Here is a 20915-nt window from a genome sequence, read left to right as displayed (position 1 = left end):
CACACACACACACACACACACACACACACACACAGACCTGTGTTCACGTCAAGCTGTTCAGACCTTTTCTTTAAGCTCACCTTTCACTTAGTAAACAGTAAATACAGAAAGTCTTCAGTGAAAGGATTCAGACTGTGTAGAAAAGCTCAGTGATTTGTGTGACTGTGTTTCAGAATCAAAGCTCGTTGTTGCTGATGCAGCGTGTCACTGCCCCGTCTGGGTTTGTGGTCACCAACATTAACAACGTGCTGCTTTTTGTTTTCAGGCCAAAGTTCAACAAAAATGTTCCTATTACATGTTTTTACACATAAAAAATCGTATTAACGGGTTGGGTTAGTAAACGGGTTAAACGCCACAGTCTGACGCACATGTGCAGATCTGTGACGTCAGGAAACATTCAAATAAGCTGTCCACCTGAGACAGTTCGACCTTTGACCCTGATCTTGTGTTTCAGACGCTCAGCCCTCACAGTCGGAGACGGACGTGTGGGAGAAGGTGAACCAGGTACTGACGGAGGCTCAGGTCATCCTGGAGGACCTGCAGTCGTACAAAGGGGCAGGAGAGGAGATACGACAGGTGAGACTGAGCACACAGACGAAGACATGCGTGTGCGCGGGCCGTTATGATTACAGCGCCGTGCGTGAGAGTGATGTCACAGGAAACGGCGTCAGTGTTCTTCCTGTTATCGTGCAGGAAAAAAGATTTCTCACTTCCAGCAGTGAGAAGAAACGTGATGCAAAAGCATATCAGGTGAAAGAGCGAGAGCTTGGAGCACACAGGCATCAAAACCTCTTTTTAGATTTGGTGTGATTTCCACTTCCTGTGGATATCGCAGTGATCTCACATGCATCCAAAATAATCTGCGTGCAGACTCCATGAAGCGTTTACGGCTTCGCCGCCGGCCTGTACGGGCCGCTCTTCGATCGCTCCGGTTCCTCACGCCACCGTGGACACGCCAGCTTTTTGTTTCTCGTCACCGAAGCTTCAACAGAGGAGGAAAAACAAACTCGGGCTGCAGTCTGGGTTTGAGATTTTTATCAGATCCAGTCTTCCATGAACAAAGTTCCAAAATAAAAGTTGCTGACGTCGGGACGTAAACGCACCGTCTGCTGGAGCTCTTTGACTTTCCAGCAGGAAAAAGACCGTGAACAGTCTTAGTTTGGTGTTTTCATCCTTGATAGTCGACTGTTTACAGGGTGGATGCAGTGACGAGTCACAGAGGTCGATAAATGCAGATCTGTGTAAAGATGTTTCAGTGTGAGGAGGATCAATAAAAGCAAACTTTGATGATGGCAGACGCAGATCTGCCCGAGAATCTGTGATATTTGAATTATGAGAATACAAGTTATAAATATGATGATTATGAGGAAGATGAGGTCTCTACTCTGAGTTCTACTTTCCTCTGATAAAGCAGATTGATCTGTACAGGTCACATGATGAAAGCGACCACAAACATCAACGTAATTCGATCCGATTCAGGAAACGGTCATAAACAAAGCAATGAGAAGACGCCGCTTCAGGAGGTTCAGTTTTTATTGTTTACATCTTTGTAAAACCGTCTGTAGTATGAGAGTGAAAGTTTAAAAAGTAAAAGGAATGAAAACCACACAAAGGAAGCCGCGGAGTAATTTCAGGTAATGATTAAGAAAAATGTTTCTGCGTTCATGAGCCAGACTGTGCTGTCAGCGATCCGAGAGAAAACAGGAACAAATGTTTCAGTGCGAGCGTGCTTTTCACTCGCTGAGCCGTAAATGTAAACGCCGTCAGCAGGAAGTGGCGAGAGCCGTCCACAAGAGGGCGATCACTGCAGCAAACAGCCGCTCCCTGTCAAACAGTGACACAGGAAGCAGCTGATTGGGTCACAGCCAACGTGAAAAAGCAGAGAAACGTGCAGGAAAGAACAATAACAACAGTGTGTGTGTGTGTGTGTGTGTGTGTGTGTGTGTGTGTGTGTGTGTGTGTGTGTGTGTGTGTGTGTGCAGGCAATCCAGAATCCCAGTGTGGAGGGCGTGCAGGAGAAGGCCTGGTCTGCTGTCGTTCCTCTGGTTATAAAACTCAAAACCTTCTATGAGTTCTCCCAGAAGCTCGGTAAGAACCACAGACGGCTGCTTCAGCTTCAGCACGTTTAAATATTACAAACAAAACAAACATAAATAAATAACAATGTTCAAAAGGAGCAGGAAGAAGCATAACCTTCTTTAATAACCTTTTTCTGTTTGTGCTGCTCCTCTGTACAGTGGGGCAAAAAAGTATTTAGTCAGCCACCGATTGTGCAAGTTCCCCCACCTAAAATGATGACAGAGGTCAGTAATTTGCACCAGAGGTACACTTCAACTGTGAGAGACAGAATGTGAAAAAAAAATCCATGAATCCACATGGTAGGATTTGTAAAGAATTTATTCGTAAATCAGGGTGGAAAATAAGTATTTGGTCAATAACAAAAATACAACTCAATACTTTGTAACATAACCTTTGTTGGCAATAACAGAGGTCAAACGTTTACTATAGGTCTTTACCAGGTTTGCACACACAGTAGCTGGTATTTTGGCCCATTCCTCCATGCAGATCTTCTCGAGAGCAGTGATGTTTTGGGGCTGTCGCCGAGCAACACGGACTTTCAACTCCCGCCACAGATTTTCTATGGGGTTGAGGTCTGGAGACTGGCTAGGCCACTCCAGGACTTTCAAATGCTTCTTACGGAGCCACTCCTTTGTTGCCCGGGCGGTGTGTTTTGGATCATTGTCATGTTGGAAGACCCAGCCTCGTTTCATCTTCAAAGTTCTCACTGATGGAAGGAGGTTTTGGCTCAAAATCTCACGATACATGGCCCCATTCATTCTGTCCTTACACACATCGCGTCCATGTGGATTCATGGATTTTTTTTCACATTCTGTCTCTCACAGTTGAAGTGTACCTCTGGTGCAAATTACTGACCTCTGTCATCATTTTAGGTGGGGGAACTTGCACAATCGGTGGCTGACTAAATACTTTTTTGCCCCACTGTATCTATTTTTATTACAAAACCACATGAATACATACACACAATAACACACACACACACACACACACACACACACACACATCCACACACACACACACACACACACACACACAGCGCACAATTTGGATGTTAGCAGCTAACGTTCACACTGAGCTCAGGTTACTGTTCGGCCTGATCAAAGAGGTGCTTTCCCCACAGAGACCAGCCTGCAGTGTCTCCTGGACGTCCTCACCAGCTCCAGCTCCACTCCCACTCAGCACCTGGAGCAGAAGCAGGCTCTGGCCCGGCAGTTCGCCCACATCCTGCACTTCACGCTACGCTTCGACGAGCTCAAGGTCCGCTCCCCCTCCTCCTCCTCTGCTCTTCGTCTCTGTTATTCACTGCTCATCTTCCTCTTCATGTTCTTCATCTCCTTTTCTGATTGCTCCAGATGACCAACCCTGCCATCCAGAATGACTTCAGCTACTACCGTCGCACCATCAGCCGCATGCGAATCAACAACCTGTCTGTAAGCAAACAGCTCAAAAATGCATCTGAAAATCTAAAATATGTCGCAATGATTGAACGAGAATAAAAAACCACATGAATGCTGTAAAATGACGGCCTGTATATAAAAGATGGCTGCAGCCCAGGCTGTAAATGTCTCAGAGAACAGAAGCTTCACCTCACAGGTCTCTGCAAACTTACAAATCTCACTTCTACATTGATTTAAATTCACTTTATAAACTTACAAACTGCCACTTTTTCAGTCTGAAGCAGGCAGTGAAGTCAACAACGAGCTGGCCAATCGGATGTCTCTGTTTTACGCCAGCGCCACGCCGATGCTGAAGACGCTAAGCGACGCCACGTCGAAGTTTGTCTCAGATGTAAGTTCCTGCACACTTTCACTTCTGATTCAGGGTTTCTATGTCTTCACTGCTGGAGGTTTTTTTACATCCTTCAGTACCGCCCTGAAATGTTACCTGAGGGAACTTTTCTTTACTTCCTGTCTGAGTTCCTGGATGCTCACATTACACATGATCTCAGTCTCTAATAATGAGGTCTGTGTACGAGCTGCAAACTGCTCCCAACACAGTTCATCTGCATGATGTCATATGGCGAGAGTGCATACTGAGGCCTCCACCCACCTACAACAGTTCAAACAGCCGGCCAATCAGGTGAAAGCTGGCTTAAAGGCTGAGCTAAAACAGAAGAATAAAGCTGCAGAGGCTCAGTATGAGATTCAGTCTGTGTACTTCAGGACTATTTTATTTGCAGTTTTTTTAATACACAGAACTGTATGCTGATTTTTATTTTATAACCCACCAGCAGAGGGCAGCCTCAGCACCGACTGTGAAAACACAGTTTGATAAACTGATTCTGATTTTTGTCGCTCAGCATCCGGAGGTGCCGATCGAAAACACGACAGACTGCCTGAGCACGATGGCCAGCGTGTGTAAAGTGATGCTGGACACACCGTAAGTCCTGACGTGTCCCTGAACACACCACGATCACCGTTTCTCTGTCATGAAGCAGATTCATGACTGTGTGTGTTTGTGCGCAGGGAGTATCGCAGTCGCTTTGCGAGCGAGGAGACCGTGTTATTCTGCCTCCGCGTGATGGTCGGCGTCATCATCCTGTACGACCACGTTCACCCAGCTGGAGCCTTCGTTAAGACCTCCAATATAGATGTAAGTTAGCACACATAACTTTTTAAAATTTTACAAATAACCCTGCACACTTCTGCAATGATCTCCTCACAGTTTAAGAAAATCACCCCCGTTGTCGTTTCCCACGAATCTGCTGAGCATGACACCTCAGCCTGTGTCTGCAGGGATCAATCAACGTTTGGTTTTTGGTGCTTTTCAGATGAAAGGGTGCATCCGAGTGCTGAAGGAGCAGCCGCCCAGCAGCGTGGAGGGTTTACTGAACGCTCTCAGGTGTGTACTCGCCGCACAAACACATCAAAACCACCAGCACAGCCAAACAGGCTTTAAACGAGCTCCACCCTTTCACCCCTGCAGGTACACGACCAAACATCTGAACGATGAGACTACCTCCAAGCAGATCAAAAACATGCTGCAGCAAAATTAACCCGACATGAAACTGGAAGGCTGCAGGGAGGTCACAGTGTTTGGTCCGAATTTCAAAAGAACTACTGAACAAACCTTTATCTAATATTTCTGTGATTATTGTTTTAAACTGTCATTTTGAAAAAAAGCTGTTTTTGTTGTTAAGAAATTTTTTTTAAAAAAAGGGAAAAAAGGACATAAACCAAGAACAATTGGTTAAATATGAACTCGAGTCGCATTCACGTCACGTGTGGTTTACAGGCCACCTGGTGGGCATTAGCAGTAGTACAGCTGACTTAATGTCTTAAATCTCTTTTGCTGGTTATTGCAAATTTACAGAAAGTCACACATGCAGAAAACATATCGGCGCCCTCTGGTGGAGGTGTTTGTTCCAGCCTAAAAGCATCCTGATGATGATGTCGCATCCACACCTCTGTCATCAGCAAAGAAGCTAGGAAAGTAAGAAAAGCCAGTGAACAGAGTGTCACTCTGGCCTTTTAGACTTCACGTTGTAAATGCAGGAAACAGAAGTAAACAGGAAAGTTCACCAGTGGCGATGATGATGATGATGATGATGATGGACAGCCATGTGGGTAAAATTTCTGACGCATGGAAAGCCTGGAGGTCTGCCTGCAGCTGATTGGGTCTCATTCATAAAACAGAAACAATCAAAAGTGAGGTCGCAGCAGTTTGATGTCAGAGGGCTTAAAAAAGTCGACCACACGACTAAAATCTCCAAACCTGCGGAGCGAGCGCTCAGCAGGTCGTCTGTAACGCTCAGTGACGTGAATGTGGCTCGGTCGCCTTAAAAGCAGCACAGATCAGTCAGCGTCCATCTGTTTAAGTGTTTTGGTGGTTCAATCACCACTTTGGCCTCTTTTCCATCACAATCTTTTTAAGAACCCAAGACAACTCCTCGGCTGTTGTTCCTCAAAGAAAAAAAACCCTCTGTGGTTATTTTGAGGATCTATTTTCTCCACCAGTCCTCTCACACCAGCGGAACAAGATCCAAACATTATGGAAACCATCTGAAACTCCTGGAGAGGCAGATTTTATTGTCCTCTTCTGAGGATGTTTTTCCCCCTCACATTTATAAAATGAGCATTAGTATGTTTTTAGGGTCTTGAACCGCTGCTGCTGTTGTTTCCAAAATCTTTATCAAACAAAACCAACAGGCAGGAAAACCAACCCGTCACCACGGCCGTGTGTGGAGTCCTGCTCTGCACAACTCACACTTTTATTTTTTAACTTTAATGAAATGTAGTTTGTTGATGTCTGCAGTGAGGTGAGGTCAGCGGTGCAAAACGTCACAGCCAAAACTGGTTTAGCCATCTCAAACCTTACAGAAGAGTTTCATCGAGCTGAGATGTTTCAGCCTTTTCAGTGTTCTCGTTTTCTTGTTTTATGACTGTGCTGAGTTGTTCTAATTATTTGATGGTACGTTGAAGTTTCTTTGGTGGAAAAGCTTTGATTCCTCATTTGGTCCCCTGGTTTAACCAAACACACCGTTTCAAATAGTTCTCTGTGGTTTCATGTATGTTCTTTACACTCAGCTCAATTTATCTTTCATTTGTTAAGCTTAGACTGAAACATTGTTGAGGTTTGAAATCCTCTAACACAAAACTGTCGGGGGGAGGGGAGGGGCTGAGAGCGGGTATCGGCCAACCAAAGAACCACTGTGATGATGATGATGATGATGATGATGAGGATGAGGTACGAGGGAAACCGAGGAGGACTTTACTTTGGGCCGGCTGACTGGAAACTTTGAGCTTCTTCTTTTGCTTTGTATGTTAGCGCTGCCGTTTCAGGGACTGTATGGCATTAAGTGTTTGAAATGATGTCTGTGTTGGCAAAATAAACTTTTTACATTTTTAAGAATGATGCGTCTGTCTCTCACGTCATCATCAAGTCCTGAGTGGGAGCGTCCACACAGCAGTTAACTAATCAAAGGTTTCAGCGTCACTCATCAGACCACAGGGGGGCGCACTAAGCAGCAGGTTTGACCTTTGTGTTCGCTGGATGACGACGTCCTTCTAAAGTCGGGACCAATGACTGTATAAAAGATGGACGACGCGACACCGCCTCCTCCCATTGTGCAAAAATGAAGCCAAAAGTCACAATATATAACTCACTTAGACAACCTAAAAATGTTATTGTTGGGCTTTTTTCAGTGTTCTGTTTGTTCGTGAGTAAACCGGTTTGGCTGAGATTAAAGTTATTAGATTAAATTAGATAAAATAAAACTTTATTAATCCCCCGGGTAGGTTCCTCCTTGTTTTTTACTAGGGATGGGTATCGTTTAGGTTTTATCCGATACCAGTACCAAACCGGTACTTTTGAAACCGTGCCGGTGCTTAAACGGTGCTCGAACTGGTGCTTAAAGAATGGAGAACACAAAATTGGTCCAAAAACCTCTCATGTTCAGCTGTTTTTTTGTAAAAAGATAACAATGTTAGCCTTTTCTTTCCTTTTTCTGCAGCTATAGCGCATATATGGTATCACTCTTGGCTGGAAGAAGTGTTTAATCAATGGAAAAAAGGTTTTTGGATAAAGTGTGTGTTAAACATGAGAGCTCTCATGTTTAACTGTTTCCCACTTTTTCTTTGGTCATTTTAGCCTTTTTGGGCAGGGTGAAGGGAGCATCTGCCATCAAACAAGAAGACAGCTGCTGTAACTACCACGGTGTTTGCTAGTTCACCTTACATGCATTAATGTAATAACGGGGTTAACCTACTCAACGTAAATTACACATGAACAACATTAAGCTACTCACGCAGAGAAGAACGGCTGCTGCTGATCTTCACCAGCAGCTCCCTCACAGGGAAATCTTCAGCACTCCTCCGTAGGCCCGCCCCACGAGATGGATAAACCCAGCATTTCATTCAATTCAATTCAATTCAATTTTATTTGTATAGCGCCAAATCACAACATAAGTCGCCTCAAGGCGCTTCATAGATACATGATTCATAGATTCATGAACACTGTGATGGGGACCTTTGGTTTGTGTAATGCTATAAATACTCAGATACTCCCCAGAGGCTCCAGGCTTTTACATAAAGATATTATATTCAGTCCTGTAGAAAGTTATATATTTAAAAACACATGATCCTCTCTGAGTCACTTTATGGTAAATAACACTATCTGCAAAACCCTGTGAAAGAATTCCAGATGACAAGTTTGTAGTTCAACATACAAGTGACGACCTTTGACCTTCATCAGGTTTTATTTAATTGTGTCAGAGAAACTCAAACGTGCTCTTCATGCAGCTGAGTACATCAAGTGTTTAAAACAGAAGCTGTGCAGGTCTGAGATCAGCAGCTCTCTGAAACACCAAACTGAGGTCCTGTTAATGCTGACATACAGTGACACAGTTACAGGGGTGAGTAATCCTTTTGTTTTTTGTCTTTAACTTTATCAATAAAACAGTGTGGTACTTTAACCTTTGTACTGTTTCCATCAGTTCATTTTGCAGTTAACATGTGAACATGTTGGATGATCTGTCTGCTGTCACTGGGTGGTGCTGAGGTCTGAATCTGAGGGCAGCTCCTGTAATCAAAGAGAACAGAACCATCAAACTCAGATGTAAATTTTATCCCTCAAAATTGAAATAAAGCTGATTCTTCTGTCCTCACACACTCAGGATCTGAAGTTCTTCTCTTACATTTTTTCAGTATTACAGTACACTACAGTACTTTAATCCATAGTTCCTGATTAATGAGGAGCTACTGAAGTACAAGCTTTTAAAAAATTGTTACTGTCTTTACAGATGTGGCAAGAGACTGAAAACATGCTGTTTGCACATATTTAATATTCAGCTCTGCACAGGAGCTGCAGCAGGATGCAGCCTGTTGCTTTTACAGTATAATACTTGTAATAAAAGTACAGTAACAGTAATTAGTGACTGAGTAGCCCGGAGCATTTCTCTTGATTTCTTTAGTCGGGGTAAATTAATTCACCTGCACAGATTAGCTAAATGAACCCTGACATCTTAGCTAGCTAGGTCTCAGGAGCTAGCTAAGGACGGCAGTTACGGATTAGCTGACAAACACGTTTAACTTACCGAAAAAGTGCAGCGGGGCCTCGGGTCCTTCTGTCGGGTAGTCCAGTTTACTGAAGAACACCTCAGGCTGTCAGGTTAAAACACTCGGTCGTGTTTTCGTAGCATAAACGCTGGCCCTCCTCTCAGAGCCTACGCTCTATCTGCTATTCCCGAACAGAGATACGCAAGTTTCTCCGTGACTGCAGCTGCCAGTCAAAGCTGTTATGATGACGTTTCACCCCAATTTAACATCACCGCGGTAGGAATTAGAATCAAACTCATGGGAGAGGAGACCTTTTGGAAAAAAATTATCTGAGGAGAATTAATCTATTTTAGTCTGACCCCAGTCCCATCCGCTGCAGCCAGACACCAGGGGGCGATAGAGACGTTTTGGCTTCATTTTTGGGGAGCTGTCGTGTCGTCCATGTTTTCTACAGTCATGGTCGAACCTGCTCCTGATTAAAAGTTTTTTTTTCTCAAACACAACTCGTTAATTTTGCTCCGTGTGGAGGGAGGAGAATGCTGTAACTATAGCGACAAACATTACTTCACTTGCACCAAACAGTTCAATAGTTTAATAAAATGTTTAAATTGTATATTTGAATTAAACATTCAGATATTTACTCCTCGCAGCTAAAGTCATGCACTGATCTCAAACACTGAAACAAATCTCGTATAAAAACCTTCATATTTTAAACGTTCCCAGGAAACATGAAGACGTTCTGCATGAATGCCACGGCTTCTAAGCGCTGAGCGTTCACTGCAGGCCGCACGCTGTGGTGAGATCTAATAAACTTATAAAGCATATTGATGACATGGAGCAGAGCTGCAGGAAGCACCAAGGAATAAAGGCGACCGCAGGAGAAGTTCTGGGAAAGAAGAGTGAAGATTATTGAGCAGCAGCGGTGTCACGTCAGCAGCAGGTGGGCCGTTTGCTCCGAGCGCGCTGATGGACGGAGACAGGAGCTGAAATGTGTCTCTGTGGAGAAACTGGAGGTGTGGTATCACATACAGAGCTGCAGGCTTGCACCACAGGTGTCTCTAAGTAATGCAGCAATGATGTAAAGTGCGACTTTCTTCAGGGACTTTTAAATAAGCGAGGACGTGCAGACAGCATACTGGATTTTTGGAGTAACGACCCCAACAATGTTAAAGGTGGACCTGTCAGGTGGGAGGAGCCAAGAACATGCAGGTGACGGAGATTGAAATGTGGTGACTCCTAACAGGCAAAGCTACAATACACAGCAAAATAACCTAAACAGTGGAATAAACACAGGTAACAGAATAACAGAGGCTCACAGCAGCCTTACTGTGGGATATCTCACACACGCCTGCTGTACAGTTTCCGATGCTCTCTGTGTGACGGCGAGCTCACACATCACAAACAGATGTTTAAATCCAGACGTTTATCGGGCCTGGTCTGCCGGGTAATTCTCCCCCACGGGTGCTTTCGGGCTTTGTTTCCGACCTCTGTGAGTCCTCGTGTGAATTTTCAGCTTGGATGGGTCTTTAAATCGTTTCTCGCAGGTGCTGCAGGAGTAAGGCTTCTCACCTGTGTGTGTCCGCATGTGATACAGCAAATGGATGTTCTGGATGAAACCTTTTCCACAGGTGTTACAGATGTATGGCTTCTCGCCCGTGTGGATCATCACGTGCTTCTTCAGCGCCGTCAGTTCGGTAAACCTTTTCCCACAGGTGTTGCAGACGTACGGCCTCTCACCTGTGTGGGTTCTTATGTGGACCATCAGGCCTTTCCTAGAGCTGAGACTTTTCCCACAGGTTTGGCAGGAATAAAGTTTCTCCCCTGTGTGGACGGTCATGTGGTTTTTCAGCGCCGATAAGTCTGTGAATCTTTTCCCACAGGTGTTGCAAAGGCACGGCTTCTCACCTGTGTGAGTTCTCATGTGGACGTTCAGGTTACTCGGCTGACTGAAGGTTTTCTCGCACAGTTTGCAGGAATACGGCCTCTCGCCCGCGTGGGTGTTCGTGTGGACTTTGAGGTTGAAGCTACTGTTGAAATGCTTCCCGCACGCCTCGCAGGAATACGGCTTCTCACCTGTGTGGATTCTCATGTGGACCAACAAACTGTAGCTGCAGGTGAAATGTTTCCCGCAGGTTTCGCAGGAGTACGGCTTCTCGCCGGTGTGCGTTCTCATGTGGACGGTCAGATTGCTGCTTTGGCTGAACCCTTTCCCACACGTTGTGCAGGAGTACGGCCTCTCGCCCGTGTGGATCCTGTGATGTCGCTCCATCTGTGACTTGTGTTTGAAAACCTTTCCGCAGAAAGCGCATTTTACCGGCTTTTTACCTGCAACAGTGTTGCAGTTATCCACATCACTGTGACCTCTGTTTCTGAACTGTTTCTTCCCTCTTAGCTTGATACTCTTTCCTGACTCAACATTCCCGCTCCCTTCCCGATCTCGGCTCTCAGTTTCTTGAGAGCTGTGAGAGAGGAGCTGCTCACTGATTGGTTCTGATTCACTGTGGTCGCTTTCACCGTAAGTAAGAGTCACCATGAAGGTATCCGTCTCCTCCTTCAGTCCCAGCTGCTCTCCCTCCTGACTGCTGCACAGTTCCTCCTGCTCCTCTTTAATCTGTGGAGCTTCTGGTTCCTCCTGCTCCAGACTGGAGCTCCTTTCCTGGTCACAGAGCTGCTGCTCAGGGAGAACCTCCTCCTCCTCCTCTTTACAGACGTGCTGCTGTGGGACGTCTGGAGGGACACAGAAAGGTTTGTAGTGTGATTACAGGAAAACTAAAAATATTCTAGAATCTAATTGTGATTAGAGATGAAATGTCAGATTATTTGGATGCACCTGAGAAACAGCTGCTGAAGGCTGACAGAGTCCTTCAGCTCAGGGTGAGGAGAGCCCTTTTGTACATGGAGTAGTTTAGGGTCTTTTTTCCAGGTATTAATAAAAATATTTTGTTTTGCCCTAATTTAACCTCCTTGAACCATTTTTCCAGAATTTCATTCTTCCTTGCAACTTCCTGAGGAGTTTTGTAACATCATAAAAACATTTATCTGTTCATAAACATTAAAATCAGAGATGCGCTAACTTGAGCCAGCTGTTAGCGCAGGGAGACGCTGGCTTCAGCTGTCTGCTGATGCACGTACTGATAAACTGGACACCTCAGTGTACAGAGACCCAAACATTAGGCTAAAAACATAGAACGCGTGTTTCCATCACTGACTTATTTATTTTTAATGTGAAAGTGTTTCCTGTTATTTACAGTCTGGTTAGTTTGTCCTGTCTCAGCTCCTCACACTGAGGTCTGTTATTAGAGCAGGCCGACGCAGCTTTGCCTGCACCACATCATTAAACAATATCGGTACAGGTTTTGGTGTGATAACTGTCACCATATCAGTGACACAGACATATCATCCTGTATTTACATTCCCTGTCTTCCCTTCCCAACATCGGCCACAAGCGCAGACATGCCGCAGAGAGCAGCAAGAAGCGGCTCCACCGAGCGTCGCTGGAGCGCTCGCTCGACCCAACATCTGCTTAGAAAATCAGTTTCAGTTTGTGTGACAACAGTGAAGCTCTGTGGAGTCACAAAGGTTAAGGTACTTTAGTTACTGTGAAACTGAAGCTTTATGCACTTATTTTATACTTTTACTTAAATATTTCCATTGAAAACAGCCTCTGCTGATATTGTGCTGCATCACTGCAGATAAAGCTGTGTCACCATTGTTACACTGTAATGATGCTGCTGGCACTTTGTGACAGTTGATTCCTGCTTTGACTCAGATCATCAGTAAGGATAGAAATGAATTTTCTATGTTGTCATAAAATCATCATCACACATTTTTTTCACTGTCGTGATAGAATCTGTTGTTTATGAGGCAGAAGAAGCATCTCACAGTAACGCGGCTCTGTCAGAGCCAAAGGGACCAAACCACAAACTGATAACATCAGATCCCCGTCAGCAGGCAGACTTTCACATTAAATGTTCATTTGTGGGGAAATAAGTGGAGCAGCTTTCAGGATGTGGAGCTGTGATGTGTGCTAAAGTCAGATTACTGTGCAAATGCACGTGAATCAAAATCAAATCAAAAGGAAATTGTTAAAGTAAAAATATTATATTTAAACTTTTCCTGAATAAAGTTTTCTAGAGATTTGAAACAAGACTTTTTTGATTGACTAACCAAAACGGATATTGGATTTAAAAAAGCTAAAATCTTGTCCACTCTCTGCTTGTAGCCGTGTGTCTTATATGTGCAAGGAGGGTCTACTCTAAGGCTACGTTCACACTGCAGGCGAAAGCGCATCAAATCCGACTTTTCTGACCCTGTGCGACCCATATCTGATCACGCTTTGACAGTGTGAACGGCACAAATCCGATATTTTCAAATCTGATCTGGGTCACTTTCGTATGTGGTGCTGAAGCCGAGACATATCTGATGTTTTAGAAAGCGACTGCTGTTTGATGGTCACGTCGCATTAAATCAGTCTTTTACATCACTGACACAAGACAGACGCCGATTATCAGCGATTATCGCTTCATTAGGACCACCTCAGCTTCACACACCTATTCTGTGTAACTTGATTTCAGGTTTCCAGATGACATCCAACGGTCTGCACTGATGACTGATGTCTCCCTCACACTGCATGGTATTTTTTTCCAAAACCAGTGTGAAGGTATCCGCCTCCTCCAATCCCAGCTGCTCTCCCTCCTGACTGCTGCACAGTTCTTCCTGTTCCTCTTTAATCTGTGGAGCTTCTGGTTCCTCCTGCTCCACACTGGAGCTCCTCTCCTGGTCACAGAGCTGCTGCTCAGGGAGAACCTCCTCCTCCTCCTTACAGACCTGCTGCTGTGGGACGTCTGGAGGCACAACAATATTTTTAAAAATGTAATAAATTAATCTAAAATAATTATAAAAGCAATTTCTTATTTTAGGTACTAACACTTCGAATAAACGATGGAAAATGTCTTTGTTGTAGAAGGCAATGAGTAACAGTAATAACTGGAAAAAATACGACAAAGCTAAATGTCTCAAAATTAGACAAAAGAACAGATTTCAGTTACACAGAAAAAACAAATAAGCAAAAATAAAATAAAGCAGGTCTCGATTGAGAAAATGCTGCGGCTCCCTGACCAGGAGAGGGCGCTGCACGCCGAGAGCCGCGACCTGAGCGACGTGGCTTCACACTTGGCTGTGAACCACACCAGCGTGAGCGGAATATTCATGTTTGTGTGGACAAAGGGCCTGACAGTGGGTGGAAAAACAAAACAAAACCAAAAATAAAGATTTTCCAGTAATTATTTTCAGTGCCCAAACTTCGTATCAAACTTTTTTAAGGCAGCGAGATGGTTGAGCAGAAACTGTTCTAAACATGTGATGACTTCAGCTGCAACGAGCCAGAACTGAAGCCTTTAAATGGTAAAGGTTTGCTGCTTTCTCTGCAAGCTGCTTTGTAACCCGCCTCCTCCTTCCAATAACATTTCCATGCTGTATGAAAACATCACGTGTTCCTGTTCAGCTCCATCGACCTCTGACTGCGCATGTGTACGCGGACAGTCCTGGACAATAATAAACTAATAAAGCCGCAGAGCTGAAATTTAAGTTCCGGCTCACAGGGACTCAAATGTTTCTCTGACTGAACAGATCCTGACTGAAGCAAACACAAACACGCGTCACACAGACAAACAACAATGAATGACATCAGACAGACTGCTAAAACATTAATGCTGTCTTTGTCCAGCTGACATCACTTTCCCCTGACAGTGTCGTCACCTCTGTGAGATGAGCTCATGGCTTTTGTATCTGTTTTCCTGGACTTTAATCCAACGCAGAGCTGTGATGAGGATGAGTCAGCTTCATGTGAGACTCACCTGTGCTGTGCGGCTTTATGTCGGGTTTCCAGGTGATGTCCAGCAGTCTGCGCTCATCCAGCTCTCCCTCTGCGGTTTCCGTTATCCTCTCCTTCTTAAACTCTGTCGCACACTCAGGAGAGGACATTTCTACTCCAACAGCTGAAATATTCCATCAGAGATACAAACACGGAAACATTTTCCTGCTTTTAGTTCTCAGGTCTTCGAGCTAACGCTAGATGCTAACGCTTTCATTGTTTACATCCGGCAGATGTCACACTCTGAGGTTCCGACGGTGATACTGTCGGACTTTGGTTCCGCCCTTTCCCCCGCAGGGTGCAGAAGTCCCAACTGCTCGGTGTTAGAAATAAAATCCCAGCAGCAGCTTTACACTAAACACAGATGTTATATCTGTATGTATAAATGTGTTCAAATGTTATGATTCCAAACCAAATATAAAAGCTCCGTTTATGGAACTGGTGTGGGATGTTGAGGAGGAGTTATACTGTGGACTGCCAGTTGGCGCTGTATAGTTATTACATGACTTTGGTTTTTTAGAATTCTCAGGCTGGTTTCATAGATTAAAACTTCTCAGCTGGTTCCCCAGTCTCTGTGTCCTCCTCTGGTGTCTGTCCATCTGTTTGATAGCTGGTCTCCTGATGGAAAAGGAGCTCTCTTCCTTTCTTTTACAGACAGCAGACGTAAGATGTGTGTCAATGAGAGAGACGAGTGCAATGGTGAAGCTGTAAGGATCAGAGCTAGTAAAGGTGGATGAGTTTAAATTCCTGGGGTCAAATATTCAAAGCAACGGACAGAGAGGTGAAGAAGAGGGTGCAGGCAGGGTGGAGCAGGTGGAGATGAGTGTAAGGGGGACTTGTGGCAGAAGGACAGCAACAAGAGTAAAAGAGAAGGTTTATATGACGTTAGTGAGACCTGCTCTGACGGTTTGGAGGCGGCCGAGCTGGAGATGGCAGAGGCTCTTCACTGGGAGCGAGCAGGAGCACAGGATCAGCTAAAAGGAGGTGAAGAACTCCGTCAGCACAACACACGTGTTTTGTAGAGCAACATAACAACACTGACACATTTTAATCACACAAGAAAACAAACCAGCCACATGTTTTTGTCATATCAAACCACAATGACCACAAAATGATGACGTGGTTTGTAAACACTATGCACACACACACACACACACACACACACACACCTCTGCTGCACCACCCCTCTGTGACCCTCCTCTGAGGTCTTTGTCTTCTCCAGCTGTTTGGCAGCTGATACCAAGTAACACAGGGACCAAACCAATACTTTGACCCTATGAAGGCGGTGTATGTGGGGGAGCAGCGTGTCGGGATGTCTCAGCTGAATCATGACCAGTTTGTAATTTCTGATATTGAGGCTGGATTTTTGGGAAATGTGTTTTTTATGCAAATGTGTCTGTAAAGCACTTTGGATCAGCTGCTGTAGTCTGGATGTGACATAGGCTTTAAATAAAGTCAGATGTTTTCCACAGTGCATGTTTGAGGTTTTTGTGTCATTAAAAAGAAAAAAAGGTTTAACATAAATCAGTGGGCTCCATACTGAACTGAGAAGAAAGAAACTTCTTGTGCTGGTATTGATCTGATACCAGTATCTGGACTGCTACTATTGATATTTGCGCCTGTATCTGCTGGCAGCTCCATCTTCATCATCCTGTGTCCGGTGTATCCTCGGTCCCTGCTCTGCACATGTCAAACCGTCTCAGTGTGTCTCTAACTTTGTCTCCAAACCGCTCGACCTGATTCTGTTTAATCACGAGTCGTTTACAGCTACAGTAATGAGCAGTGCAGCCTGTAGGGGACACTTCCACGCCTCACTGGATTTCAGACGGCTGCTAATGTCTTCAGAGGGACGTGGGCGGGAGAGGAATGCATGTTATCTTGACTGAGATATTTGAATGAAATCTTATCTTTATAGTGAGAGTGTAAAGATTAGATAAAGTGCGTGGGTTGTGAGCGTGTGTGTGTTTCAGAAAGAAAGACTTCCTGTGTGTTTGACGTGTCTCATCGCAGATCAAAGACACTTTTTATGAAGTGTTTGTAGTAGGAGGAGAGAGCACGCCCATGTCCTGCTGAAGGGATCGACAAGTGCTCTGACACATGAAACAACCAAACTCTCGTTAATGTTTCTGTGTGGCCTCTAACCGCCAGAACCACGGGACACACGTCAACCAGTCAGCTGACTCTGAGGGAGTCAGGTGGGAGACACCCACTGCTGCTTAATTTAAAGATGACAACATCAAGCTATAGAAACAATGAAGCACGTGTACTGCAGTAAACCAGATGACTGATCTGTGCGTTCAGGGGCGACAGAACCTGGACCCGACGCTGCAGACCGGTTCCCCGTGCAGGGACAGAAGATCGTGGTCACTTCCTGTAAAATAACTTCATGACAGTTAAAATGGAAAAAGAAATCTCTGATCAGTTCACGGCGGCCTGCAGGGGCAGATGGAGGCTGTAACTCACTTTCCACTGAGATAAAGTCAAACCTCGGGGATATTTCCCTTTCCTGACTCCTTTTAGGTCAACTATTATTATCACATCAGGCACGATTTCCTTCAGCTGTGGCAGTTAAAAATAAGCCCGAGAGTGGTTTGTATTATCAGCCTCACAGATAATAAAACGCTCACGCAGGTGGAGCAGCTCCCACTGCTGCGGAGTCGCTGCAGTCTCCATCAGTGCTGCTCTTCATCTTTATTACAGGAATGTGATGATTTTAGGCATTTTAAAAACGTGTAGAATCTAAGAAACCAGATACATCATCAATAATCATATCCAACCTTTTCTTTTTAGCTCTCATGATCCACATAATCAATAAAAAAAAAAAATTAAAGAAGCAACTTCAGACTCTTCACGCTTTGTTTTTTTGCTCTTTTGTTGGAAAATCTCCATTTTTGCAAAAAAGATGCAAAACAGCATCAATATCAGGATCCGCACGAACCGTGGGAAGAGCCAAACCACACGAAAGCAACACAGAAAAGGTAAGGCACGCTTGTAATGTCAGTGGAGGCGTGAAAAATAAAAATGACAAGCGGTGGAAATTTAGTGTTTTAAATGAGTGAAGTGGAAAAATCTAGTCAGATACTTCATAACACCTGGGCCAGAAGTTGTACTGGACAAAACAGGCAAATGGTGATCACCTGCTTCAAAACACTGTGTGAATGATTTTATACAGCGTGGAGCTGTGAAGGAGCCACGCTAGCACTTTAACAGGATGCAAACACTTACTGTTGATTTGGCTCCTTTGTAACATGTAACCTGTATTTGTCTGTTAATAAAAGGTAACGTACACCTGGACCGGTGGTTGCAGGGTTAAAACAAAAGACAAAATGATTCACACCTGCGGCCAGATTGGAAACACCTGTTAACCAATCATACTTGTGTTTGGACTATGGAGGCCGGAGAACCCAGAGAGAACCTGGAGAGAACCTGCAAACAGGCTGAACGATCCAAACCCAGGACGTTGTTCTTGTGAGGTGTCACTATCGCTGGATTCTGATTTGATTCATTTCTATGAACAAATAATTTTTGGATCCCGATCTGCATCCTTCTAGTTATTAAGGAAGGGCTGAAGTGAGGAAATAAGGAAGAGATGTTCTGGTTTTTCCATGTAAGAGAACTCGAACAATCTATTTCCAACAACATGAGGAACGTGAGCTTTCTACTCGAGGAACTTATTTTATTCAACAACCATCTCTGTCCCTGAAACCGCTCGTGTGCATTCATTAAACTTCACTGTGACACAGCACACCTGCTGCCCGTGTTAGGAGTTCCTTCCTGCAGGTCGGTGGGATTGATGTTGGAGTGAAAAAGGAAACCGCTCCATCGTTTGAGTGATAAAACCGCACGGCATCGTGGGTAAACAGGGACACGTGAAGGCTTATCAGCTCAGCAGTTCGATCTGTCAGGTGGGGAGTGTTACTTTTAGTTTTGTGGGTTAACCAGACGGCAGCTGTGTGATAAGATACTGCAAACACTAACACGACTGTTTTCTTTTCATCTTAACGTCCTTGTCTCTGTCAGTGACTCACAATTTACAGCTAACTGTTACTGGCCCACAGTTCACCAGTGCCTCCTGCAAAACACACCAGTAACACTGTGAACAGGATTCAAAGCTCTGCTGCATGAAGTGGTTTTCATTAAATCTCCCAAACACCTGCATCCCTCCTTTGTTCCTGTACTTTTGTGGGTCCAGAGCAGCGAGGTCTACAAAACCGATGAGCTTCACAGGAAAAGATCGCAACAATAAAAACGTTTTTGCACGTACTGTATACAAAAGATGGACGTGATTACTGCGGCATCACTCATTGATTTTGGGCCTCAACCTGAACATTTTGGCCAACTGAGCTGAAAGCATGCTAACGCTCATTAGCATTGTTAGCACTGACTATAAAGACGGTAATTAAATTAATAAAAAAATTGAATTTCACTCAGAGAAGCTGGAGCTCAGACGTCTTGGCCGGCCTGTTATTCCCGTTAAACTCACAGCAGCCATATTATTGGTCACATGACTCATTAAAATCTCCAACAGCACAAACACGTGTCCAGTTCAGGGGTGCAGTTAGCAGCTACAGCCGCCTGCGTTGGTTAAACTGAAGCTTGGCAGCCTGATGGTTCTCTGTTTGGTTTTGTGGCGTTGAAGCTTCAACGTTCTTTGTCTTTATTTGCCTTTGGAGCCACAAAACAAAAAATGTCCACCTCAGAAGTTGGAGCTGGAGGCTGGGGCTCATGTTCTGTGCGGTGCTGTTATTTTTACTCCGAGTTTCAGTCAGTGTCCTTATATTTAGTTATTTTTCCGTCTTCATTATCACGGAGTTTGGTTTGGGCTGAATCGCTCGAGTTTTTTTCCACTTTGCTAGGTCAGCAAATCCTGCCCCAAGAATAAACATGTCGTTTAGTCACAGTGACACATTAATGTAAAAATACTGCATTTTGTGCAGCAGTGAAGCTGTTCCACATTTAGCAGCCAGACTGGGCCGACTTCCCTATTGTGGCCGTCAGCTCCAAGCCGACGGTTCTGACTCATTAGTTTAATGGTCCTCTTTACATGGATATCAGCAGGTGCATTGTTGGAGCCCATTAACATTTGTTGTTCTGGGATCTGTGTGTTTTCTCTGGTTCTGGGATGAAGGGACGGCTGTACGAGACGTGGCCGTGCACAGTGTCACCATCTCTGTCAGCTTGAAGACGAATGGCTGCTGTCAGTCGTCTCAAGAGAGACTAGAAGTCAATAAATAACCTGAGCTGATGTAAGAAACCGCAGCAGGTGAAGCTTCTCAGAAAAACACAAGGTGGTGTGTTTGAAGCTCAGGAAACAAGGGTGTATTTTTAGGTTACTGCCTTCCAGATAACTGAGCTGCTGCTGTTTACTGAAATGTGCCTTTCAGTTTCTTTTTCACTTTTCACACCAGAGTAAAGTGGATCATTCCATCTACTGTGCACAGTGCATGGAAATACAGCTGAAACTCCAGATTAAGGTTTCGGTAACATAGTCCAAAAGTTCCCTCTCACAGTGTTTTGTGAAAGACCTTCAGCTGGACTGAAAACATCCTGATGTGCAGCTGAGAGCCTGGCTGCTCCATCAGGCAGCTGCAGAAGTGATGATAAATTATTCTGAAGATGGACCTTGGAGAGTGTGAATGATGGTCACTGAGCTTTGGGGCAGACTCCAGTCCTGCTGCTTATGGCTGCTACTTCCAAAGAAAAACAAGAACTGGACCGGCTCTGAACTCAGGAGTGGCACAGACACAAAACTGTGTATGGATGCTCCAAAGAAGTTTAGGACTTCCTCCTTTCCCTCCTGCCTCATTCCGAGTCCTTGAACTTCATTCGGCCATTAGCCCCAGCGATCCTGGAAGAATTACTAAAGCACATCTGCAGACTGCTCTGGTTTGTAGTGAGCGAGCGAGTCCAGAGCTGTCCGTGTTCACTGTGGCATCAGTTTATTATTCCTGTTAAGCCCGGATCATGAA

General features: G+C 44.7%; 2 protein-coding genes across 4 annotated transcripts in view; one reads left to right on the top strand and one right to left on the bottom strand.

Moving 5' to 3' along the window:
* The window catches only part of LOC102296678 (CYFIP-related Rac1 interactor B), a 14073-nt gene extending 7143 nt beyond the window's left edge, over positions 1 to 6930 (top strand). Inside the window, exons 3-11 of the mRNA XM_005949777.3 lie at positions 455 to 576; positions 1983 to 2088; positions 3200 to 3336; positions 3432 to 3509; positions 3751 to 3867; positions 4379 to 4458; positions 4545 to 4671; positions 4850 to 4920; positions 5005 to 6930. Of these exons, the coding sequence (XP_005949839.1) occupies positions 455 to 576; positions 1983 to 2088; positions 3200 to 3336; positions 3432 to 3509; positions 3751 to 3867; positions 4379 to 4458; positions 4545 to 4671; positions 4850 to 4920; positions 5005 to 5074 (908 nt within the window). The 3' untranslated portion in view covers positions 5075 to 6930. The remainder of the gene's footprint in view (positions 1 to 454; positions 577 to 1982; positions 2089 to 3199; positions 3337 to 3431; positions 3510 to 3750; positions 3868 to 4378; positions 4459 to 4544; positions 4672 to 4849; positions 4921 to 5004) is intronic.
* A 1617-nt stretch (positions 6931 to 8547) lies between these two features.
* Positions 8548 to 15225, bottom strand: LOC102295459 (zinc finger protein OZF). 3 transcript variants are annotated; one of them, XR_006053173.1, is made up of 4 exons: positions 14930 to 15223; positions 13625 to 13918; positions 9113 to 11801; positions 8548 to 8598 (listed from the first exon to the last, which is right to left on the bottom strand). XR_006053173.1 is itself a non-coding variant. In XM_005949772.3 (3 exons), the coding sequence occupies exons 1-3, from the start codon at positions 15054 to 15056 to the stop codon at positions 10498 to 10500; spliced, it is 1725 nt and encodes a 574-aa protein (XP_005949834.1). In that variant the 5' UTR covers positions 15057 to 15223; the 3' UTR covers positions 9043 to 10497. The 3 variants fall into 3 exon arrangements, 2 of the variants coding, with proteins under 2 accessions (XP_005949834.1, XP_005949836.1); XM_005949772.3 differs by lacking the exon at positions 8548 to 8598 and having other exon boundaries at positions 9043 to 11801; XM_005949774.3 differs by lacking the exons at positions 8548 to 8598; positions 13625 to 13918 and having other exon boundaries at positions 9043 to 11801; positions 14930 to 15225.
* Between the last annotated feature and the right edge of the window lie 5690 nt (positions 15226 to 20915).

The sequence above is a fragment of the Haplochromis burtoni genome, unplaced genomic scaffold, assembly GCF_018398535.1.
Source record: "Haplochromis burtoni strain Fernald_Lab_line unplaced genomic scaffold, NCSU_Asbu1 Contig_669, whole genome shotgun sequence".
NCBI lineage: Eukaryota > Metazoa > Chordata > Actinopteri > Cichliformes > Cichlidae > Haplochromis > Haplochromis burtoni.
The sequence above is the reverse complement of the archived record's forward strand: the minus strand, read 5'-3'. Positions and strand labels throughout refer to the sequence as shown.

What these genes read in the sequence shown, in the direction of transcription:
- LOC102295459 (XM_005949772.3), bottom strand. Translation starts at nt 15,056, where the DNA reads ATGTCCTCTCCTGAGTGTGCGACAGAGTTTAAGAAGGAGAGGATAACG. An exon ending in CATAAAGCCGCACAGCACAG is followed by an intron (nt 13,919 to 14,929) that starts GTGAGTCTCACA and finishes TTGTGCCTCCAG; the next exon opens with ACGTCCCACAGCAGCAGGTC. An exon ending in AATCAAGTTACACAGAATAG is followed by an intron (nt 11,802 to 13,624) that starts GTGTGTGAAGCT and finishes GTGTCCCTCCAG; the next exon opens with ACGTCCCACAGCAGCACGTC.